Below are 19,405 nucleotides of genomic sequence, written 5' to 3'. Positions count from 1 at the left end.
TGGATGAAAATCCTAAAGGGAAAAACAACACAGGAAGAATAGGAAACCCTGAAAAATGTGATTACAAAAGCCCAGACCAGCACAATACCATTGAGAAAGAAAAACGTATTTCATGTCAAGGGGGGGGGGAGTCTTACATTCAGGATGGTGAGTCCTCCTTCTTCTGGCTCTGCACCTATCACCACTGGCTGGTGTAGTTCGAGCTTGGGTCCTCGCTGCAGTTGTGGTTCCCATGGTGTCCGTGGTGTTGGCTGAGGTGCCTGAGTTGGAGGATTTGTTCTCCCCCCTTCCAACTCCTCCACCAGCTTCTCCTCATCCTTGGCAGGGGCCTTTTCTTCCTCTTTGAGGTTTTTAAAAGCCTCCACCATCAGACCTATGGCTTGCTTAAGGAAGCAGTAGTTACCATGGAAGCAGATTAATAACAGCTCAGTAGTTTGCCTAAAGCTGACAGTGAACCTAGTTACAGATTTAACACACTCACAAAAAGAGGCCAGTTAAAAACTGGACCAATGTTATTCTCTGGAAATGAAAGCTTTTGAATGCCAGTGTGCAAATATATGGACACATGCACACCAACACCTTTTTTTTTTTAAAGAGAGAGATTCAAATAGATGAAAAACAAAAATTCTCTCTTCTGGAAATTGTTAGATACAGATGCTGCAAAACAGACTAACAATCCACTATGTGCAATCAGTGCACAAAAGAGTGCAATAATACGAACCACAGACAACCATCCCAGGATTATGTTTTGATCTGAATATTGTTGTAGAGGGAATCTACTGAAAAATACAGGAAATGAATGTCTGTGTGAATTAAACATAAAAGTATAAAAATTAAATTGTACACAAATAATTTCTAAGGTGAAAAAATGCTACCATTTTACACTTTTTCCTATCATTTGTGCTATAAAAACATTTGAGAGAATTCTTATCAGTTTTTTTTTAAATCCATCATTTCATCATTCCATCAGTGAAGAAGAGGGAGATTTGTCTTCCCCATTTTACTGGCAAAGTTGTTAAAAATGCTTTCCTGGGTTCCTCCAACTAACTTTCTTTTAAAGATCCAGTAAATAAATAGAAAACAAAAACAGAGATTCACTGATTGAGGTGCTTTCAGGAAGGAGCAGTCCAGCAGCCCAGGACAAAATGACCATATAGGAACATTGATACTTTTCAAGGCATGCAAATTATATTTGTTTCCATCATATTCTGGTTCATTCATTGCTTTTGTGCTTTGATTTGTTTTCCTGCAGAACCTCATGAACCACATTCAGCTATGGATTTGCCAGTCAACCGTAGCTTGCAATCAACCCATTTATCCTTTCTATATAACAAAATCATCTTAACGTAGCTGTTTCACACTAACTGTCGACTTTTCTACTGAGTCCACATTCATTCAGCATCCATACAGTCTTGACCTTATGTCTTATTTCTGTATAATAAATTCCAGATGCATTTTTCATTGCATCATGCAGTCTGCCCAACATTTGCACTTGGGTTCTCAACCGACGTGACATGATCTTTTAAACAAAAGTTCATATGGATTTACATCTTCAATTTTACATATAGGATCATTCAATTCTTACACATTTATCTGTAAACAGCTCAACCAACCAAGTTTGCAATAATGGCTAATATCTGTATCTTGGGTGTAGGATGAGAATGAAGGTTCATTCTGGCTGTCATTCTCCAACCTCTAGGAATAGCAATAGTGCTTAAACCCACAGCCACAATCCGCCAGGAATTATCCAGAACCAAAGACAAGACACAGAAGGATGATATAATGATATAAGAATACTGTATAATGTAGAAAATCAATTGTAACAACAGCAACCAATTCTACGTGGGACAAACATCACATCAATTAAAAACCAGAATCCATGAATACCAGCTGGCAGTCAAATGCCACGATCCCAAATCCTTAATCTCTACCCACACCAACACCAAACAGCACCAGTTTGATTGGAGCAATACAAAAATCATCGGCCACACTACCACCCGCCATGCTTATGAGTTTATCAAAACCTGGCCCTCTGCAAGCAATTCCATCAACAGACAACCTACAACCAGCCTGCGAACCCCTCAGAATTGAAATCAATCGCACAGCTAACAAGAGACAGCCACTGACCCTCAACCATCCTATGCAAGCCCCCCAAGCAGCACTTTACCTCCCCGTGACCCTCACATGATGTAACCTCCCCATCACAAGACTCCCACTGATGACTCCCACTTGACCCATCACAAGACCCTCACTTGACACACCTATACCTGACCCATCACAAGACCTACTGATCATACGAAGCCCTTATAAACAGATGAACACTGACAATGACATCCCCTGAACTCTGCTGAAGGTGTTAGCTAGCCTGGTAATGAAACGTTCGGAAACCAACCCACAAGCTTGGACAATGAACCTTCACCCTCATCCTTCTCAGTGTTGAACTACTTGCTATACATTTCATTCACAGCATTTTATGACCTTTTTTTTTCTTGGAACACTTTTGCAGTTTTCATTTTCCAATTCCACTCATCAACAAATCATCACAATTTGTGCATAAATCTCTAGGATATTACTTCAATATCCCAAATCATTCCATAATTTTTATTCTAAATTCATTCAGTCTGCTGCAGCATTCTTGCTTAGACTATCCGCTTTCAAAACAATCTTTTGTTTTCATTGCTCCATGTTTTCTTTGCTTTCATTAACTATATTATTCATTGAACTATCCTTTTCTTTCTATACACATGTCTGTCTCTCATTCTCAGTTTTGTAGCATTCTTCTTTCCCTCATCTGTATCTTCTTTCCTTTTATCATTTCATTTAACATTCTTTATTGTTTCATTTAACATTTACCAGAACCTTGAGCAACAGCTACCACGTCATACTGGAATTTAATATAACACAAACACTAGCAACAGAAAACAATCCAACCAGGGTCTTAAACTTAAAAAGAGCTGACTTTAACAAATTCAAAGAGAATCTAGGAAAGATCCCAAGGATGAAAATCCTAAAGGGGAAAGCAACCCAAGAAGCATGGGAAACCCTGAAAAATGTGATCATAAAAGAGATTGATAAGGATGTAGTTTTTTACGGATGGAATTAGTTATTGGTGAAGATTGAAATGTTTAATGTGTTTATTAACTTTGTTGTTTTAAGTTTTGAACCTTTAATGATAATATTGTTTAAATTTGTGTTTTGAAGGGATTATAATTTGCTTATTTTAGTGAGTGGATTCTAATTTTTAAATTTTAAAAATTTGTGGTTTTGGAGGGAGTTTATATAGAGTGATGATTGTATTTAGATTTGTTTAGGATTTAAAAGTGTTTTTAGTTTTTAAATATTATTATTAATATTTTTAAGACAAAATAATTTGTTTAATTAAATGTGCTTAGATTTGTTTAGGACTTATAGGTTTTTTAAGTTTTTTTTTTTTTTTTCTTCTTTTCTAGGAGAGAAGATTATGAAGATTGAAGGAAATATGTACTTACTTTAAGTTCTTTAAGAGTATTTAGCTTTAATCAAAGATTTGTATGTTTATTTTTTCGTTTTAGGATAAAGAAAGAGGGAGAAATTAGATTTTATATTATAGATATAGATATTCAAAGAAAGTAATGTTTAATTTGTGTTTTTGGAGGGAGCTTATATAGAATGATGATTGTATTTAAATTTGTTTAGGTTTTAAAAGTGTTTTAAGTTTTTTTTGAATTAAGCCTGTACTCAGCTCTGGGAAGTCCAGGGGAGGGTTTGGGAGGTTGGGAAGGGGGGGGGTGAGGTAGGGGGGGGTATGGGAAGGGGATTTGTTTAAAAAAGCCCAGTCCAGCAGAATACCATTGAGAAAGAAAAACAAGACATCCAAGAAGAAACCAGCATGGCTGCACAAAGATCTGTCTAACAAGACAAAAAGACAAATACAAAATATGGAAAGAGGAGCACATAACTAAAGCCAATTATCAGCAGATAGCCAGAACATGCAAAGATGAAGTCAGGAAAGCAAAGGCTCAGAATGAACAAAGACTTGCAACAGAAATCAAGGACAATAAAAAAAGTTTCTTCCAACATATTAACAACAATAAAAAAATCAAGCAAACTGTAGGCCCACTAAAGAGAACAGATGGCAAGGAAATTACAGGCAACAGGGAGAAAGCAGAACTGCTTAACTCATACTTTGTGTCAGTGTTCACACAAAAAGCCCCCTGGTTATTGTGGCTCTTCCACTGACAATGTCCCCGTAAGCTGGGATGGGGTTGGCTACATCAGCCACCATGGTCTATGATTAATCACACCTTTCTCCTTGCCTTCCAGGTGGAGCCCTGCTAGAGGGGGCCGCCTGTCAAGCCTCTGTGGGCTCGACACTGATGGGAGGGGGAGGGGGACAAGGACAGCACCTGGGGCATCCAGATACAGAAGAGGAGACCAGCGACAAAACCAACGGCAACAGCCCTTCCCTCCCCCGTTACCTGGACCGTCGAAGAGGAAGCTGGCAGAGCATGGCGCCGTGGCCATTGGCTCCGCAATATCATCCCAGTTAACAGCTGACTGGCTCCATGGCTGGCCTGCCAAACAGCTGTTCATTGTAGGGAAGCACCAGGACACCAGAAGACTCCAGTGCATGCTGACGAGTAGCTGGTCGGTGCAGGGAAGCTACACGGAGCCAGGAGCCTGCAGTGCATCCTGCCTGGCTGCTCTTATCAACGCGCACACCAGATGCTGGTTAGGTGGGTGGGGCCCAATTGGTAAATGCATATGTAGGAGCTGGGAGACAATTGCTCCCAGCACTCCTAGCCCTAACTTTGTTTGCTGTTTCTGTGACTAAATGCATGCCAGAACGTTCCGTGATTAAAGCCAGCCACCTGTGAATTCAATGGCTTGTTTCTTGTTGGAGCCAGGGGTGTGGTAAGGACTTCTGACACCAACACATCAAAAAAACCACTGCAAAAGGCATACTAGAAAGAAAAATTAAAATAAGCAAGAAAATGGTAAGGGAACACTTATCCAACCTTAATGAATACAAATCACCAGGACCTGACAGGCTACATCCCAGAGTTCAGAAAGAGTTGGCAGATGTACCATATCTTTCAAAACTCCTGGAGCACTGGGGAAGTATCTGAGGATTGGAAAAGGGCTGATGTGGTTCCCACCTTCAAGAAAGGGGGGAAAAAACAGACCCAGGAAACTACAGACCAATCAGTTTAACATCAATACCTGCGAAGATCCTAAAAAAGATAATTAAAAAACAGATCTGCAAACAACTAGAAGCAAACAAAGTCATAACTAGTAGCCAGCACAGGTTTGTTAAAAACAGATCATGCCAAACCAATCTTATCTCATTCTTCGATAAAATGACTAAACTAGTAGAACAGCAAAACACAGTGGACGTAGTATACTTAGATTTCAGCAGCAACCAAAAAAGCTACTACAATCTTAGGTTGTATAAGTGGGCATAGAATCAAGATCACGTGAAGTATTATTATCGCTTTATAAAATCCTAGTAAAACCATACTTAATATACTGCAGCCAATTTTGGTCACCATATCACAAAAAAGATGTTGGGAGTTTGGATAAAATTCAGAGAAGAGCAACTAAGTTGATCAAAGACCTGAAGACTAAAACAACAAAGAATGGCTATGGGACTTGGGTTTGGCTAGTCTAAAGAAAAGAAGAATTAGGAGAGACATGATAGTAATGTTCCAATATCTGAGGGGCTGCCACAAGGCAGAGGGGGCCAGGTTGTTCACCAAAGCACCAGAGGGAAGGATGAGAAACAATGGTTGGAAAGTGATCAGAGAAGCAACCTCAAATTAAGGAGAAACTTCCTGACAGAACAATCAACCAGTGGAACAGCTTACCCCCAGAAATTGTGGGTGCTCCATCACTGGGGATTTTTAAGAAGAGACTGGACATTCACCTGTCTGAGATGGTATAGGTTGTCTTGCTTGAGTAGATGGCTGGACTAGAAGATCTCCATGGAGCCTTCCAGCTCTATTCTGTTCTGTTCTATTATTTTCCAGTACAGGAGATGGAGAATCCACCAATGGGTTTTCTCTGTCTGCCTGCTCTTGAGACCAAGTAGCCAAACTTGACACGCCTCCTCTTGCTAGGAGATCCAGTCTTAACTTGGTCTCAAGCTCTTGAAGACGTATCTGGTTTGGCTCTCAATAGCTAGCAGGTTAGAGATTATTCCTTTGGTGAATTCTCCATTTCTCAAATTGGCAAGATCCAAATTAAAACTAATAAAGCCCCACTTGTACTTAAATCAGTATTAAACAACTGAGTTAACTGTAGGTGGGGTGGGGGGGAAATCACACTAACGCCACTCCTTTTTTCCCCAGGGACCCGGGGGGGGGGAATCTTATAGGGGCTCTTGGGAACGCGTTTCCTTTTTTCCCCAATTTCCCTTCTTAGGGCTTCTCCTTGCAGGCTGATCATTTCAGCTCAGCCATTTTGCATTTCGCCTCAGAGGCTTCCGAGGCTACTGAAATTAGCCGCGGCTGCCATTTTGTTTGCTGTTTCAGGCAAACAAACCTCGGACCTTGCTTGTTCACCTCGGAGGCTTCCGAGGCTGCCTGAATCAGCCACAGCTTTCGTTTTGTTCGCTGTTCAGGCAAACAGAGCTCTTAAATTTGCATTTTGACTCGGAGGCTTCCAAGGGTGCCTCAGCCAGCCGCGGATCCTAATTGTTTGCTGTTCTCATGCAAACAAAGCTATTTCCACCTTCGTGAGTTGCCTGCCGCTCAGGAGGCAGACCACAACGGGGAAATAACACAGGTACTCCTGCTTCTCAGCGAGAGCTAAGGAGACCAGGAGGAGTTTTTAGGGGGCCGCACAGCCTGTTCTCGGCAGACAACGAGTCGCGGCCGCCATTTTAAAACAGCGTGACTCAGGAGACAAATATTAAATAAACATCCATTACCGAAATTACCTTCCTATGCCTAATCAGTCATACCTCAGAATACAATCTCACCTGAAAGCGTGATTCCAACTGAGGAAATACAGGCAAAGGGGCTCCTCTAGGCCAACAAGCCCATTTCTGCAGCAGTGGCCATTTTGAGGTCCACGTGGTGGCACCAAGGCCTAGAGAGGCCTGACTTTAGTGAATACACAGACCCAAAACACAGTGATTCTTATCAATTGCACTCACATCTTCCTGTTCCCACTTATTTTTCCTGAGGCCTCTGCACCCCTCGTGGGTACTTTGCCTATTTTTCCATTTTTCTGGTGCACCTTGACTGGCCATCTAAGGCCTCCGGGTGGAGCCCAGACAGTGGTTCCAAATGTGCCTTCGGTATCTCACTCAAGAACCGTGACCGTAGCTCAGAGAGAAAATTTTTTTATATCTGGTCAGGTGGTCAGGGGAACAAGTCTTGTTGCTAGATCCAATCTCACTCCCGCCAGCTGCTTGCCTTCCAGAGCGTACTCTCAGCTTGCCTGGGACAGCTCCACCGGGATGGAAGGCTCCATGTTACCTCAATCCTTGGGCACTGCCTCTCCATCCTCCAGTCACAGCTGCACTAATCCCCCGGAACAGAGGGCGACAGGCAAGGCAAAATCCAAGACGAAGCAGACGCTCAAGTCTTCCAAGCTGGCAGAGAAGCAAGCCAGCTGTAGGCACCAGGTCCTGGAGAAGGAGTTCTCCAGGGCACAGAGGCAGGCTGGACTAGATGCAATGCAATTGATGGGCCCTGACGTGGATTTACCACTGGGGCCCTCAACCTCGACTCAAGGCGTGTGGTCCATTCCTGGGACGCCGCTCACTTTAGGTTCTTCACCACCTTCAGTGGCACAACACACAGCTCTCTCCCCAGACACAGTACCAGAGGCCACTTTTACTCCCACAGCCGCTGGACTCAGGGGACCGGACCTTGGAGATATTTTCTCTGATGGCCGCCTTGAGGCCTTACTATCAAAAGTAGTGGACAGGGCCCTGGCTCAGCGCTTCCTTCAGCCACCGGTGCAAGGGGCTCCCACTCCAACCATGCCACCGTGTGGGCTCCCCACCGACCTTGCCATACCCCAGGAGCCCACTTCTCCCGCACACTCATCCATGAGCGAATATTCATCCCCTCCTGGTGAGGAGCTACTGGATATCATCTTATCAGAGGATGAGGAACTTCCCCCTGAGCCCTCCTCCTCGGGAAGTCTTTTCAATTCGGCCCTTTTTCTTTCAATCCTAAGAAAGGCCACGGCAACAGCCAGTTTTGGTTCTGATCATTTCCCACAACCTCAGGTCCTGTCGGACACCGGCCCCAATCCGATATTTTGCGAAAAGGTGGCAACTGAACACCATGTCCCGTGCCCTTCTATTTTCCTGAAGGGGATCAAGAAGCCGTGGGCTTCTCTTGCTTCCTTTCCTACCATTGGCGGAAATGACAAAAAGATTTTTAGCACCTCCACAGACCTCTCAGATGCCTTGGAAGTTCCTAAGATAGACGAGGCATGGACACCCCTGGTATCGCAGACAGCGATTGCGGGGGACCTAGCGGATGCGCTTAAAAGAGATGACAAGAAATGGGAGCACACCTTCCGGAAGACCCATCAATCTGTGGCATGGGCAATTAAAACGGCTAGCTGTGCGTCCTTTTTTGTCAGGACTACCCTATTATGGCTGCACCAGCTTCAGGCTAGGGTACCTGTTGAGGATCTGCAGACTCACCAGGACCTGAGCAAGATGGTAGCGGCCACCGAGTATGCAGCGGACGTTACGCTCCAGTCTGCAGTTTTTGCCTCTAGGTCCCTTGCCTCTAACATCATTGCCAGATGAATGTTGTGGCTCAAACATTGGCAGGCTGATGCCAAACTCAAATGGCATCTAGCAACTTCCCCTATCTGGGCAACAACCTGTTCAGCGAGGCCTTGGCTCCTTACCTTGTGGAGAACAAGGACAAGCGCAAGGTCATGGCTCATATAACCAAGAAGGCCGAAAAACGACCTACCACCTACTTTCGTAGGCAGTCCTTTCGGCAGTCAGCAGGCACAGCAGTCCCCCAACCATCCCGATCACACACACCCCGACAGGAAAGGCCGTATGATCACTCTTACGACAGACCAGGGTTCCAACCAAAACAACAGGCCCAGACCAAGAGGCCATTTTGAGGGATGGGATGTCCCTACAGAAAATCCAAATGACTCCTACTCTGTTCTACCCACTGGGGGAAGACTGACCCACTTCTTCCATCAGTGGGAACTCACCACCACAGACAACTGGGTCTTACAAACCATCTAGTTCGGCCTATCCCTGGAGTTTCGATCACAACCCCCAGATCGACTAGTGGTCTGTTCGGTTTCCAGGGATCCCCTCAAACAGGGTCTCATGTAGGAGGCCATCCAACATCTTTTGGACATTCAGGCCATAGAACCGGTACCGACAGAGTACAGGGGCAGAGGGTTCTACTCCATCCTCTTTGTGGTTCCCAAAACGTCAGGGGGTTGGAGAGCAATCCTAGACCTCAAGCGTCTCAACCATTACATCACTTACAAAAAATTTAAGATGCAATCCCTCCAGTTCATCCTGGGAGGCATTAGGCAGGGAGACTTCCTGGCGTCCATAGACCTCATGGAAGCATATCTGCACATTTTCATTCATCCAGCTCACAGAAGGTTCCTAAGATTCTGTTACAAGGGCAGACATTTCCAGTACAGGGCACTTCCATTCGGCCTCTCATCAGCACCCAGGGTGTTCACCAAACTCCTGGCCATGCCAGCTGCCCAGTTGAGGAAAGTTCCAATACGCGTCCAGTGCTACCTGGACGACATCCTGATCCAAGCATCATCAGCCCAGGCAGCTCAGGCAGACATGAATTGCACCATTCAGGTCCTTCAACAACATGGCTTTTCAGTCAACTTTCAAAAAAGCCAGATTGTTCCCTCACCCAGGCTTCTGCACCTGGGAGCTGTCATAGACACCTCCAATTGCATGGTCTATCTCTCCTAGGAGCGAGTGGTCAGTATTAGGGAGTTGGCTCGCAGGATATACAGGGTTCGTTCAGTTCCACTAGTCTTACTATCCCAACTGTTAGGGAAGATGGTATCCTGAATAGCCATAGTTCCCTGGGCCAGACTTCACCTGCGGGACCTCCAATGGTTCCTCCTTCCCTTCCAACGACTGAATGTCAGTGCATCCAACCGTCAAGTCAGGGTGCCGCTTCACGTTTGCAGATCGCTTCGCTGGTGGTTCTCTCAAGCGGTGACCAGAGGGTCGCCATTCAAGGAACCGGATCACATCACCATCATGACAGATGCCAGTCTGTTCGGTTGGGGAGCTCATCTTCAGTCTCAGTTTGCACAGGGCCGTTGGTCCAGCGCAGACTTGAGACACAACATCAATTAGTTGGAACTCAGGGCCATCTACCTGGCCCTCCGCAAGTTCACACGCACAATCAAAGGTCACCACAATCAAAGGTCCAGGTCCCTTATGTCTGAGGCACGGACCCTGGGCTCCTGGGCAGACTCCAACCTGGCCTCCACCAGGGCCGAGTATATCTCGAGGGTCAACAGTCAACAAGCGGACTCCCTGAGTCGAGCCACAGTGGACCCCTCGGAGTGGGGGTTACATCCGGAGCTGTTCTCTGAGATTTTTCACAGGTTCGGAAAACCGGTCATCAACCTGTTTGCATCATCGATCAATGCCCAACTTCCCAGGTTCTATTTTCGCTACTTTCTACCGGAGGCGGAGGGAATGGACGCCCTACAGATTCTGTGGCCACCGGGGCTCCTCTACGCTTTTTCACCATTGCCACTCATACCGGCGACCATTCGCAAATTGCTCCAGGAGCAGGCGGAATTGATCCTCGTGGCCCCCTACTGGCCACAGAAGCCGTGGTTCGCTGACCTGATGTCTCTTTCCAAATATTTCCTATGGCGGATTCCACCTCATCACGTATCTCTGCATCAGGGTTCACTCCAACATCCGGACCCCCAGTGTTTGCAGCTAGCTGTCTGGCACTTGAACACAGCATAATGACACAAGAGCTATTCTCCCCTCGTGCCATCACTATGATTCAGGCGTCCCGCCGTCCAGCGACCAATCGCATTTATGATTCCACTTGGAAAAGTTTTTGCCATTGGTGTCATAGTCGACAGTTAGACATTCACAAACTATCCATCCCTTAGATAGTGGAGTACCTCTTGGAAGGTCTGGACAAAGGCCTCGTACCCGCGACGATTCACAGATAGGTGGCAGCCTTGTCCACAATACTTACCTGTGCGGACTCTGGACCCCTGGCCCATCATCCTAGGATTCGCGCCTTTATCAAGGGCGCATGTAACACCAGACCTCCTGTGCTACACAGGTACCCCTCCTGGGAACTACCTCGGGTCCTTCGCGCCCTAACAAAAACGCCCTTTGAACCTTTAGCAACTGTCCCGTTGCGGAGTCTTTCTATCAAGGTGGTGTTTTTAATTGCCATCACATCGGCCAGATGTATCTCTGAGCTGGCCGCCCTTTTGATCAGGAATGACCTCTGCATCTTTCACAGTGACTGGGTGGACCCCACGTTTGTACCCAAGGTAAACTCGCTTTTTCATAGAGCACAGGAAGTCATACTACCAAACTTTTGCCCAGATCCTTCCCATGACTTGGAGCCAGAGTGGCACATGCTGGACGTCCGCAGGGCCCTGCAGCATTATATCAAGCGCACGGCACCTTTTCATAGATCCGAGGCCCTATTTGTATCTTTCTGTCCAGCTTCTCTGGGACAGAAGGTTTCAACTGGCACTATAGGCAGGTGGATTCGGAGCTGCATCGCGGAGGCATACCAGTCTTCTTCCCTGCCAGTTCCAAGTCATCTCACGGCCCATTCCACTTGCAGTGCTGTGGCTTTTGCAGCATGGGCCACTCAGGCGTCCATCGAGGAGATTTGCAGGGCTGCGACATGGTCCTCGCCTTCCCTGTTTGTATGCCATTACAAAATAGACCGCTTTGCCTCAGCAGACTCCTCCTTTGGTCGGAGGGTCCTTCAACAAGTAGCCTCCGAAGACACTAGTCTGGCCTTATCTGTTTCCCACCCATAGGGACAGTGAGGCTTTGGTATGTCCCATTGGTGGATTCTCCATCTCCTGTACTGGAGAAGGGGCGTTTTCTTACCTGAACGCCTTTTCTCAGTATGGAGGCGGAGAATCCACACCCATCCTTTAGATCAGTTAGGCCTTATTTAAGAGTTTGAGAGCCAACGCCTCGTCCACCTTCAGCCACTTTCGCCCTCGTTAAGACTGGATCTCCTAGCAAGAGGGGACGTGTCAAGTTTGACTACTTGGTCTCAAGAGCAGGCAGACAGAGAAAACCCATTGGTGGATTCTCCATCTCTGTACTGAGAAAAGGCGTTCAGGTAAGACAACGCCCCTTCTGTTCCTTAAGGCAGGGGTCGGCAACCTTAAACACTCAAAGAGCCATTTGGACCCGTTTCCCACAGAAAAAAAACACTGGTAGCCACAAAACCCTGTAGCCACAAAATTCTGCTGCTCCCTCCCCCCCAGAATTCCACTGCTGCTGCTGCTGCTGCTGCTTACCCCCTTCACGGAGCACCCTGCTGCTGCATTTTCCTCCTACGTCCCCCACACGGAGTGCCCCCACCACTTTTCCCTACCTTCCCCACACGGAGCGCCCTGCCACTGCTTTTCCCTCCTACCTCCCCTGTACAGAGTGCCCTGCCGCCGCTTTTCCCTCCTACCTCCCCTGCCCTGAGCACCCTGCCACTGTGGCTTTCCCCAGCAGCAAAGGTGGAGTTTGGGAGGCAGCGGCAGGGCATAGCCCAGCAGCAAAGCTCGTCCTCCCCACTCAAGGTGCAGCAGCAGGATTGCTCTCAATAAGGCAGGCACACATGAGCGAGCAGCGTACCTGACTCTTATTGTTTGAGAGCAATCCCGCTGCTGTGCCTCCGCTTTTTTCAACCATAATTTCCCCCCCTCCCCAACCAGCCAGCTCTTCATGAATTTTACATGGTCATAAAAATGTTTCACCACCTTTATCAATATTCTCAATATGGTGAATAATTCTGCTGCTGCACCTCCATTTTCTTCAGCCATCATCACCCGTCCCCAGCCAGCCAGCCAGCATCACCGATCTTCTTCTCATGATCACCCCATCCCAGCCAGCCAGCCACCATTGCCGATCTTCTTCTCATAATCCCTCCCTTTCCAGCCAGTCATCACCCCTGACCTCATAATTGCCCCCTCCCCAGCCAGCCAGCCACCATCCCCGACCTCCATCTCAACTGGCCAGCTGGCCTCATGCTCTTTTCCTCCTCCTCCTCCTCCTCCACACTCAATCGGCTGCTAGCGGCTTGGGTGGCTCTGCTCCATCCGAGTTGAAGAAAGCAGAGGCGCAGCAGAAAGCAGCTTTCTTCAATTTGGATGGAGCAGAGCCAACCAAGACACTAGCAGCCAATTGAGTGCGGAGGAGGAGGAGGAGAGCGTGAGGTCGGCTGGCCAGGTAAGGAGTAGATCAGCGATGGTGGCTGGCTGGCTGGCTGGGGAAGGGGTGATCATGAGGAGGAGATCAGTGATGGTAGCTGGCTGGCTGGTCAGGGGGATCATGGCCACTTGGGGGGCTTTGCAAAGCCTCATGGCAGTGGCACTTCCCCCCTGATGACAGGGGCTACTAATTGCCTTGTGGGCAATAGCGGTTTGACTATTTCAGCTTTCATGCTGTTGTATTGCGGCATCCGTGACAGGGCATCTATCAAAAAGTTTTTCTCTCCAGGTAAGTATCGGAGAGTAAAATTGAATCGGTGGAAGTGCTGGGCCCATCAAGCTTGTTTAAGGGACAGCTTCCTGGGGCACTTTAAAGCTTTGAGGCTTTTATGATTAGTCCATACTTGGAAAGGAATCTTGTTCCCTTCCAGGAAGTGCCTCCAGATAAGGAGGGCCGAGTGCACAGCTTCCTTCTCCCAGACAGCCCATCTTTGCTCATTTCTGTGAGTTTCTTTGAGGTGTAGGCACAAAGTTGCAGTTGGCCTTCCTGGTTTTCCTGGAGTAGTACCACACCCACTGCTATGTTGCTGGCATCAACCTGGATGACAAACAGTTTTTCTGGATCATATTGTAGGTCACTCATTCCTTGAATACAGTATAAGGTTTTCTGCTCTCAAAGTTGTCTTCTGGAAACTATCAAAGATAGATATTCTGGAGAACATGATAATCAGCATTCATGCTTCCTGGATTATGATAAATTTGTGCTTTTACTAGTTTTTAGGTTTTTCTTATTTTAAAAAAAAAACTGATAATACTGTGTATATAAATAAAATAAATAAATAGAACAGCTAATATACAATGTAACTCAAACTTCAAACAGCACATTAAACTTTAATACAAATCATGCTGATTAAATTTTTCACAGTATTGGCAGAAATTGTTTCACATGTAGAATATTTTCCATTTAGAGTTGTAGCTCGGAGTTCTAGTTTTTCCACCAAAGTAATACAGTTATAGTTTCTAGACATGCATGCTAACTCCAGTTTGATGTGACAAACAGATAATCGTTTGCACAGCCAGTAGAAGTTAATGTACAGTTGAATGCATTACAAATGTGCATAGGGAAATACTAAGAAATGATTATGTTAAATGGTTCTAGCTTTTAAGCAGAAAGATAAGATTAATTGAATGAAAATACCATATTCTATGAGATGGTAATGTCTATTTGGATTTCTGTCCAATGTATCTAAGAGTCAGATTCTTACAGTAACAAAATTAGTGGTATGAGATTGGCATAAGTAAAAAGATTTCAACTCCCATTTAAACAATTAATATTTTATATACTATTTTAATGATAGGGGTGCTAATGGAGTGGTATGTTAGTTGCTGATTTACATGAAACATTACAGAACATTACACTTACTTGCCTCTAACCCAAACTCAGCTGAAGATTGATTTGGAATCAGTGTTCTTCCAATATGTAAGTAAAATGTTTGATTATATTCAGCAAACAAAATTACAGTTCCCTTAATTTTCCAATGAGTTCCCATTTAATCATTATATAAATTAGCAGGGATTTTATGAAAACAATGCATTTAGAGAATCTGATTCCCTTTCATTTGTGTTCTGCTACATAATATTGTCTCTTAGGAATTAATTAATAAATTAGGGAGATAACTGCTAAAGGAAAAAATCAGTCTATTTTAGGAAGAACATGAGTTTAGGTTGAATCTTTGGCAATTCCATGATTTTGATACAAAAATGCATCTTTGGAGCATTTCTGAATAGATATTGCTTTGCAACAGATTATAAAATAAAATAAGTTCTTGCAAATGGCCAACTCCTAGCAGACAAAATATCTTATTTGGACCCCTTAGTGGGTTGGGTTTTTTTTGTACTGAAAAGGAAGAAAAATGGCCAAAATGGTGGGAAAATATAGGAAGATTAGAAATTATAAATGAAATATGATGCTGCCTCAATTCCCTAAACCAATCCATAAATTGGAGTAGGTGATAATTGCATTATAAAAGCTGTATTTAGTTATGACTATCTACTATATTGGATCATTCAATTTTACCTATTCCAGAAAATAGGAGAAAGAGGAGGAAAAAGTTATTTTTCTGTCTTATTTGTAAATCACCACTTCAGCTAGATTATCACAAAAACATGCTCAATTGTATGGTAGTGGAAAAAAATCAATACAATATATTGCAACTCCATTTTATCTACCCCACCCACCACCCCAAGGCATTAACTTTGTAATACCACAACAATTGAACTGATTCACTTTATTATACTTTCTACATCTGGAAATGATTTTCTTTGGCTGGCTTTAGTGAAAAGCTAACAATAATACATGTGTTTTAGCACAATTAAATTACTTTAGTTTTTCTATTCTATCAGCTGTAGAAGGGCATTTTGCCAGTAAAGAAGGCATTGAAAGAATGAATCAGATGAAGAATAAAAATACAATTTTAAAACAAATGATTTTGTTTAGCACTGAATATTATTAATGATGGAATGGATTTAAAATACAAGTTTATATGTTTTGAAGAATCTAATAGGCAGTCTAGATTTTGCTATTATCTGTGGCTTCTAAAATTTGATGCTAGTTAATTTTTCCTCTTTTTACTGAAATCTGAAAGTGGTTATTTTTGTTCTGAATGCTCCCTGTTCCTGCTTTTTGATATTTAATATTGAATTGAATGAAGTAATAAAATATGACTATGTTGGAAACTCTGACATTTTACCACCTAAAATTGGCAGTGATCACCAGACCAGAAATGGAAATTGGCATGTACCAATGGATACACAAGAGCTCAAGGCTACACCAGTACCATCATGTGTCACCATTGAAAGGCAATATTAGTCAAGGTAAATAAAAGGATGGAGTCAAATATCTACATGAGTTTAAATACAATAAGAATTGCTTTCATGAGCTTTAGCAATATTTCAAAAATATGTGACTTTGATTTTAGATTAGAAACTAATTATTACACGTGGCTTATTTCTTTTGCTTTTGAACTTATTTGAAGAAAACTTCAATTGTATGATTTTAAAAGCTACCATTACTATTCAGAACAAATGTTTTTTTAGTATCTTTGGGGGATCATCTATTTGACTTCAGTTCCTGCTTCCTTGAATTGAATATTTGCCTAATCCCATTACAGTTTTGAATGTTGTGGGACAAGCCATGTAGGGGTGGGAAGGTACTGTAAGATTTTTTTTAAAACAAATTTCTTGATAATTAATATCCTTTACAAAGCTTTAAAATTAAATTAAAAAATAATTAGCCACTTTCCATTATGAGGAAGGACATGTCTGTGCTTTGTATTATGACCATGATCAGAGCTGGATCTCAAAGTATACTTTTCATTAAAAAAAAAAAAATCTATAAAGCATTTGTAAAATTTGAAGAGCATCCAATAATGTCTTAGTTTGAAAAACCCAGAGTTATTTGTCTTGGATACTAAGATAAATGAATTTATGAAACCTTCAAAATAGCCCTAGCATAGAAAATACTCTAAATAATATTTAGTCAATGGTCTATATGGTATTTTCCCCATGCAATGGGTTTTTTTTTACAGTTCAGTAGATATCAGTATTAATTCCATCTTTTAAATGTTTTCAGAGGATATGCTTCTTTGACAAATGAGTTTTGAAGAAGGGGCCATGTTATACTAATTTTATACTGGTGGCTAATTAAGCTATAAAGAAGAGCTGTTCCAAATAGACCAGTTTTGTAATTTGGTTCCACACTGTTTGTCACTGAAAATTCTTGTATGTTGGTGGTTGGGTAAATTTTCTTTTTGTTTACCTCCTCTTTCCCCCGCCTTCTCAAAAAACTTTCCTCATAGGGAATGTTCTGGTTTTCCCTGTAAGGAAATTTTTTGGAGATTATTTATAGAATAATCTTTGCTTATCTTTTGTCTCTTGTTCCATAAGGTAGAAATAAGAGTGGGAATCAGGATTAAGAGTAAGACTCAGAATATTACCAGCAGATGGATTTCTAACTGGCTGACAAACCATACTCAGTGAGTAGTCCTTAATGGTACTACATCTACATGAACGGAAGTAAACAATGAGGGACCGCAAGGTTCTGTCTTAGGCCCAGTACTCTTCAATATCTTCATAAATGACATAGATGACTAGAAGGAGAACTCATCAAATTTTCAGATGACATTAAGCTGGCAGGAATAGCCAACACCCAGAAGACAAGCTCAGGATCCAAAAAGATCTCAACAGACTTGAACAATGGGCCTATCCAACATGAAATTTAATGTGGAGAAAAGCAAACTGTTACACCTAGGTGGGAAAAACTAAAAGTACAAATACAGAATAGTGAAACCTGGCTCAAAAACAATAACTGTGAGAGGGACCTTGGAGTCCTAGTGGACAATCACTTATGAGCCAGCAGTGTGCAGCAGCAGCCAAAAAAGCTAATATACTCCTTGGTTGCATAAACAGAGGCATCACATGGCTCAAAATCAGAATCAAAATCATGTGAAGTATTATAAATTATTTGTTGGAATATTCATGAACAGGAAGAGTCATGTGGTAACTCAGTAAGCCAATGTGAAGAAAGTGCTACTGAGTCTGTGCAAAAGAGTATTGAGTTAGGAGCTGGATTTCCAGTCTCATGTCTGTCTCTGGTCTGTCTCTGTAAGAAGTCTTCGTTAAGCTATGTTGCTGTAAAGAAGAATGGTATTGTAAATATTTTTATATAAATATAAAGTTATTTGAATCAGCTAAATGCAGTCAACTGTGAGAGCTTCTGATTTATTTTTCACCAATAGAGAAAATTAAAAATCTCTAACAGGTTATGGGCCCAGAGCTTACTAAGGACTGCATTGTAATTTAAAGCTGGAAGAAATTGCCTGTGTTTAGAAAGTATAAGAACAAGGCAGAATAAGCAGAATGGCTGCAATGGAATTTGAGGAAAACTCTGTGCCTCGTTTAGGCCAGAAGAATTACACTGTATGGGCTGCAAAAATGGAATGTTTGCTGAAAGCTAAAGAGTTGTGGTATATTGTTGAAAATCCACCACAAGTGTTTGCAGCTGCAGATCAGAAAAGCCATGATCAAGCAATGGCTTATCTCATCTTGAATTTAGGTGATGAACAATTTCTAAATGTTGCAAATTTAAAGACTGCAAAGGAGATTTGGTTGAAGTTGAGAGCTGTGCACGTGAATGTTTCTGCATGCAATATAGTGCAATTGTCAAGAAAACTTTACAGAGCCTGTTTGCAACCAGGTGAATCTGTGGAACAGCATTTAAATAAAATGCAAAGTTTATTTTTGGACTTAGAACAACGTGGGATTATATTCCCTGAGTCCCAGAAGGTTTTATTGGTGTTGAACAGTTTAGATAAAACCTGGGACACAGTTTCTGCAATATTTGAGTGCAAAGAAGAGCAAGACTTAAAGTTTGAGGCTTTAAAGGCATGTTTGCTTAATGAAGAACAAAAACACCATTTTAGAAGCAGCCAGGAGGAGGAGAAATTCCTGAGGAGGGGGTCCAGACTGCAAGTCTCCAGAGGAGAAGAAACAAGCAGATCAGACCTGGACCAAATTGCAACAAAGGAGAGATTTTGCAAGCAGAGAGCAAGCAGAGAGCGGGAAAAGACTTGCTACATTTGTGGAGAAAAGACACATTTGCAAAGGAACTGTTTGCAGAGGAACAATTTGCAGAAAAAGACATTTGTGCAAGGAAAAAGGACTGTTTTGCAAAAGGAACATTTTGGTGTTGCAAAAGTTTGCAATAGCAACAACAGAGACAAGTGGCTAATAGATAGTGGGGCAAGTCAAACAATTGTTAATGACTCTGAATTATTTTGCAGGTTTGTTCCAGTAGCACAAGAAGCTGTGGCTTTGGCAAATGGTCAGAAAGCAAAAGTCATTGGAAAAGGCGATGTAAAAATTCCATATTTGGAATCAAAGTTTACCAATGTGCTTTGTGTACCTGAGATGGAACATAATTTGTTAAGTGTGTCTAATTTAG

At 43.2% G+C, this 19,405-nt stretch overlaps 1 protein-coding gene across 5 annotated transcripts in view; it reads left to right on the top strand.

Moving 5' to 3' along the window:
• Nucleotides 1-19,405, top strand: part of GPM6B (glycoprotein M6B) — a 259,232-nt gene that overhangs the window by 184,302 nt on the left and 55,525 nt on the right. For 3 of the 5 annotated variants that reach the window (XM_039339845.1, XM_039339844.1, XM_039339846.1), the window contains exon 2: nucleotides 16,171-16,278. The exons of the other annotated variants lie outside the window; for them this stretch is intronic. In XM_039339845.1, coding sequence (XP_039195779.1) covers nucleotides 16,171-16,278 — 108 coding nt within the window. The remainder of the gene's footprint in view (nucleotides 1-16,170; nucleotides 16,279-19,405) is intronic. 5 annotated transcript variants of the gene reach the window in all.

Source organism: Crotalus tigris, unplaced genomic scaffold, assembly GCF_016545835.1.
Source record: "Crotalus tigris isolate CLP2741 ecotype Arizona unplaced genomic scaffold, ASM1654583v1 scf7180000017740.2609645, whole genome shotgun sequence".
NCBI lineage: Eukaryota > Metazoa > Chordata > Lepidosauria > Squamata > Viperidae > Crotalus > Crotalus tigris.
Note: the sequence above shows the minus strand (reverse complement) of the source record. Positions and strands in the feature narration are given on the sequence as shown.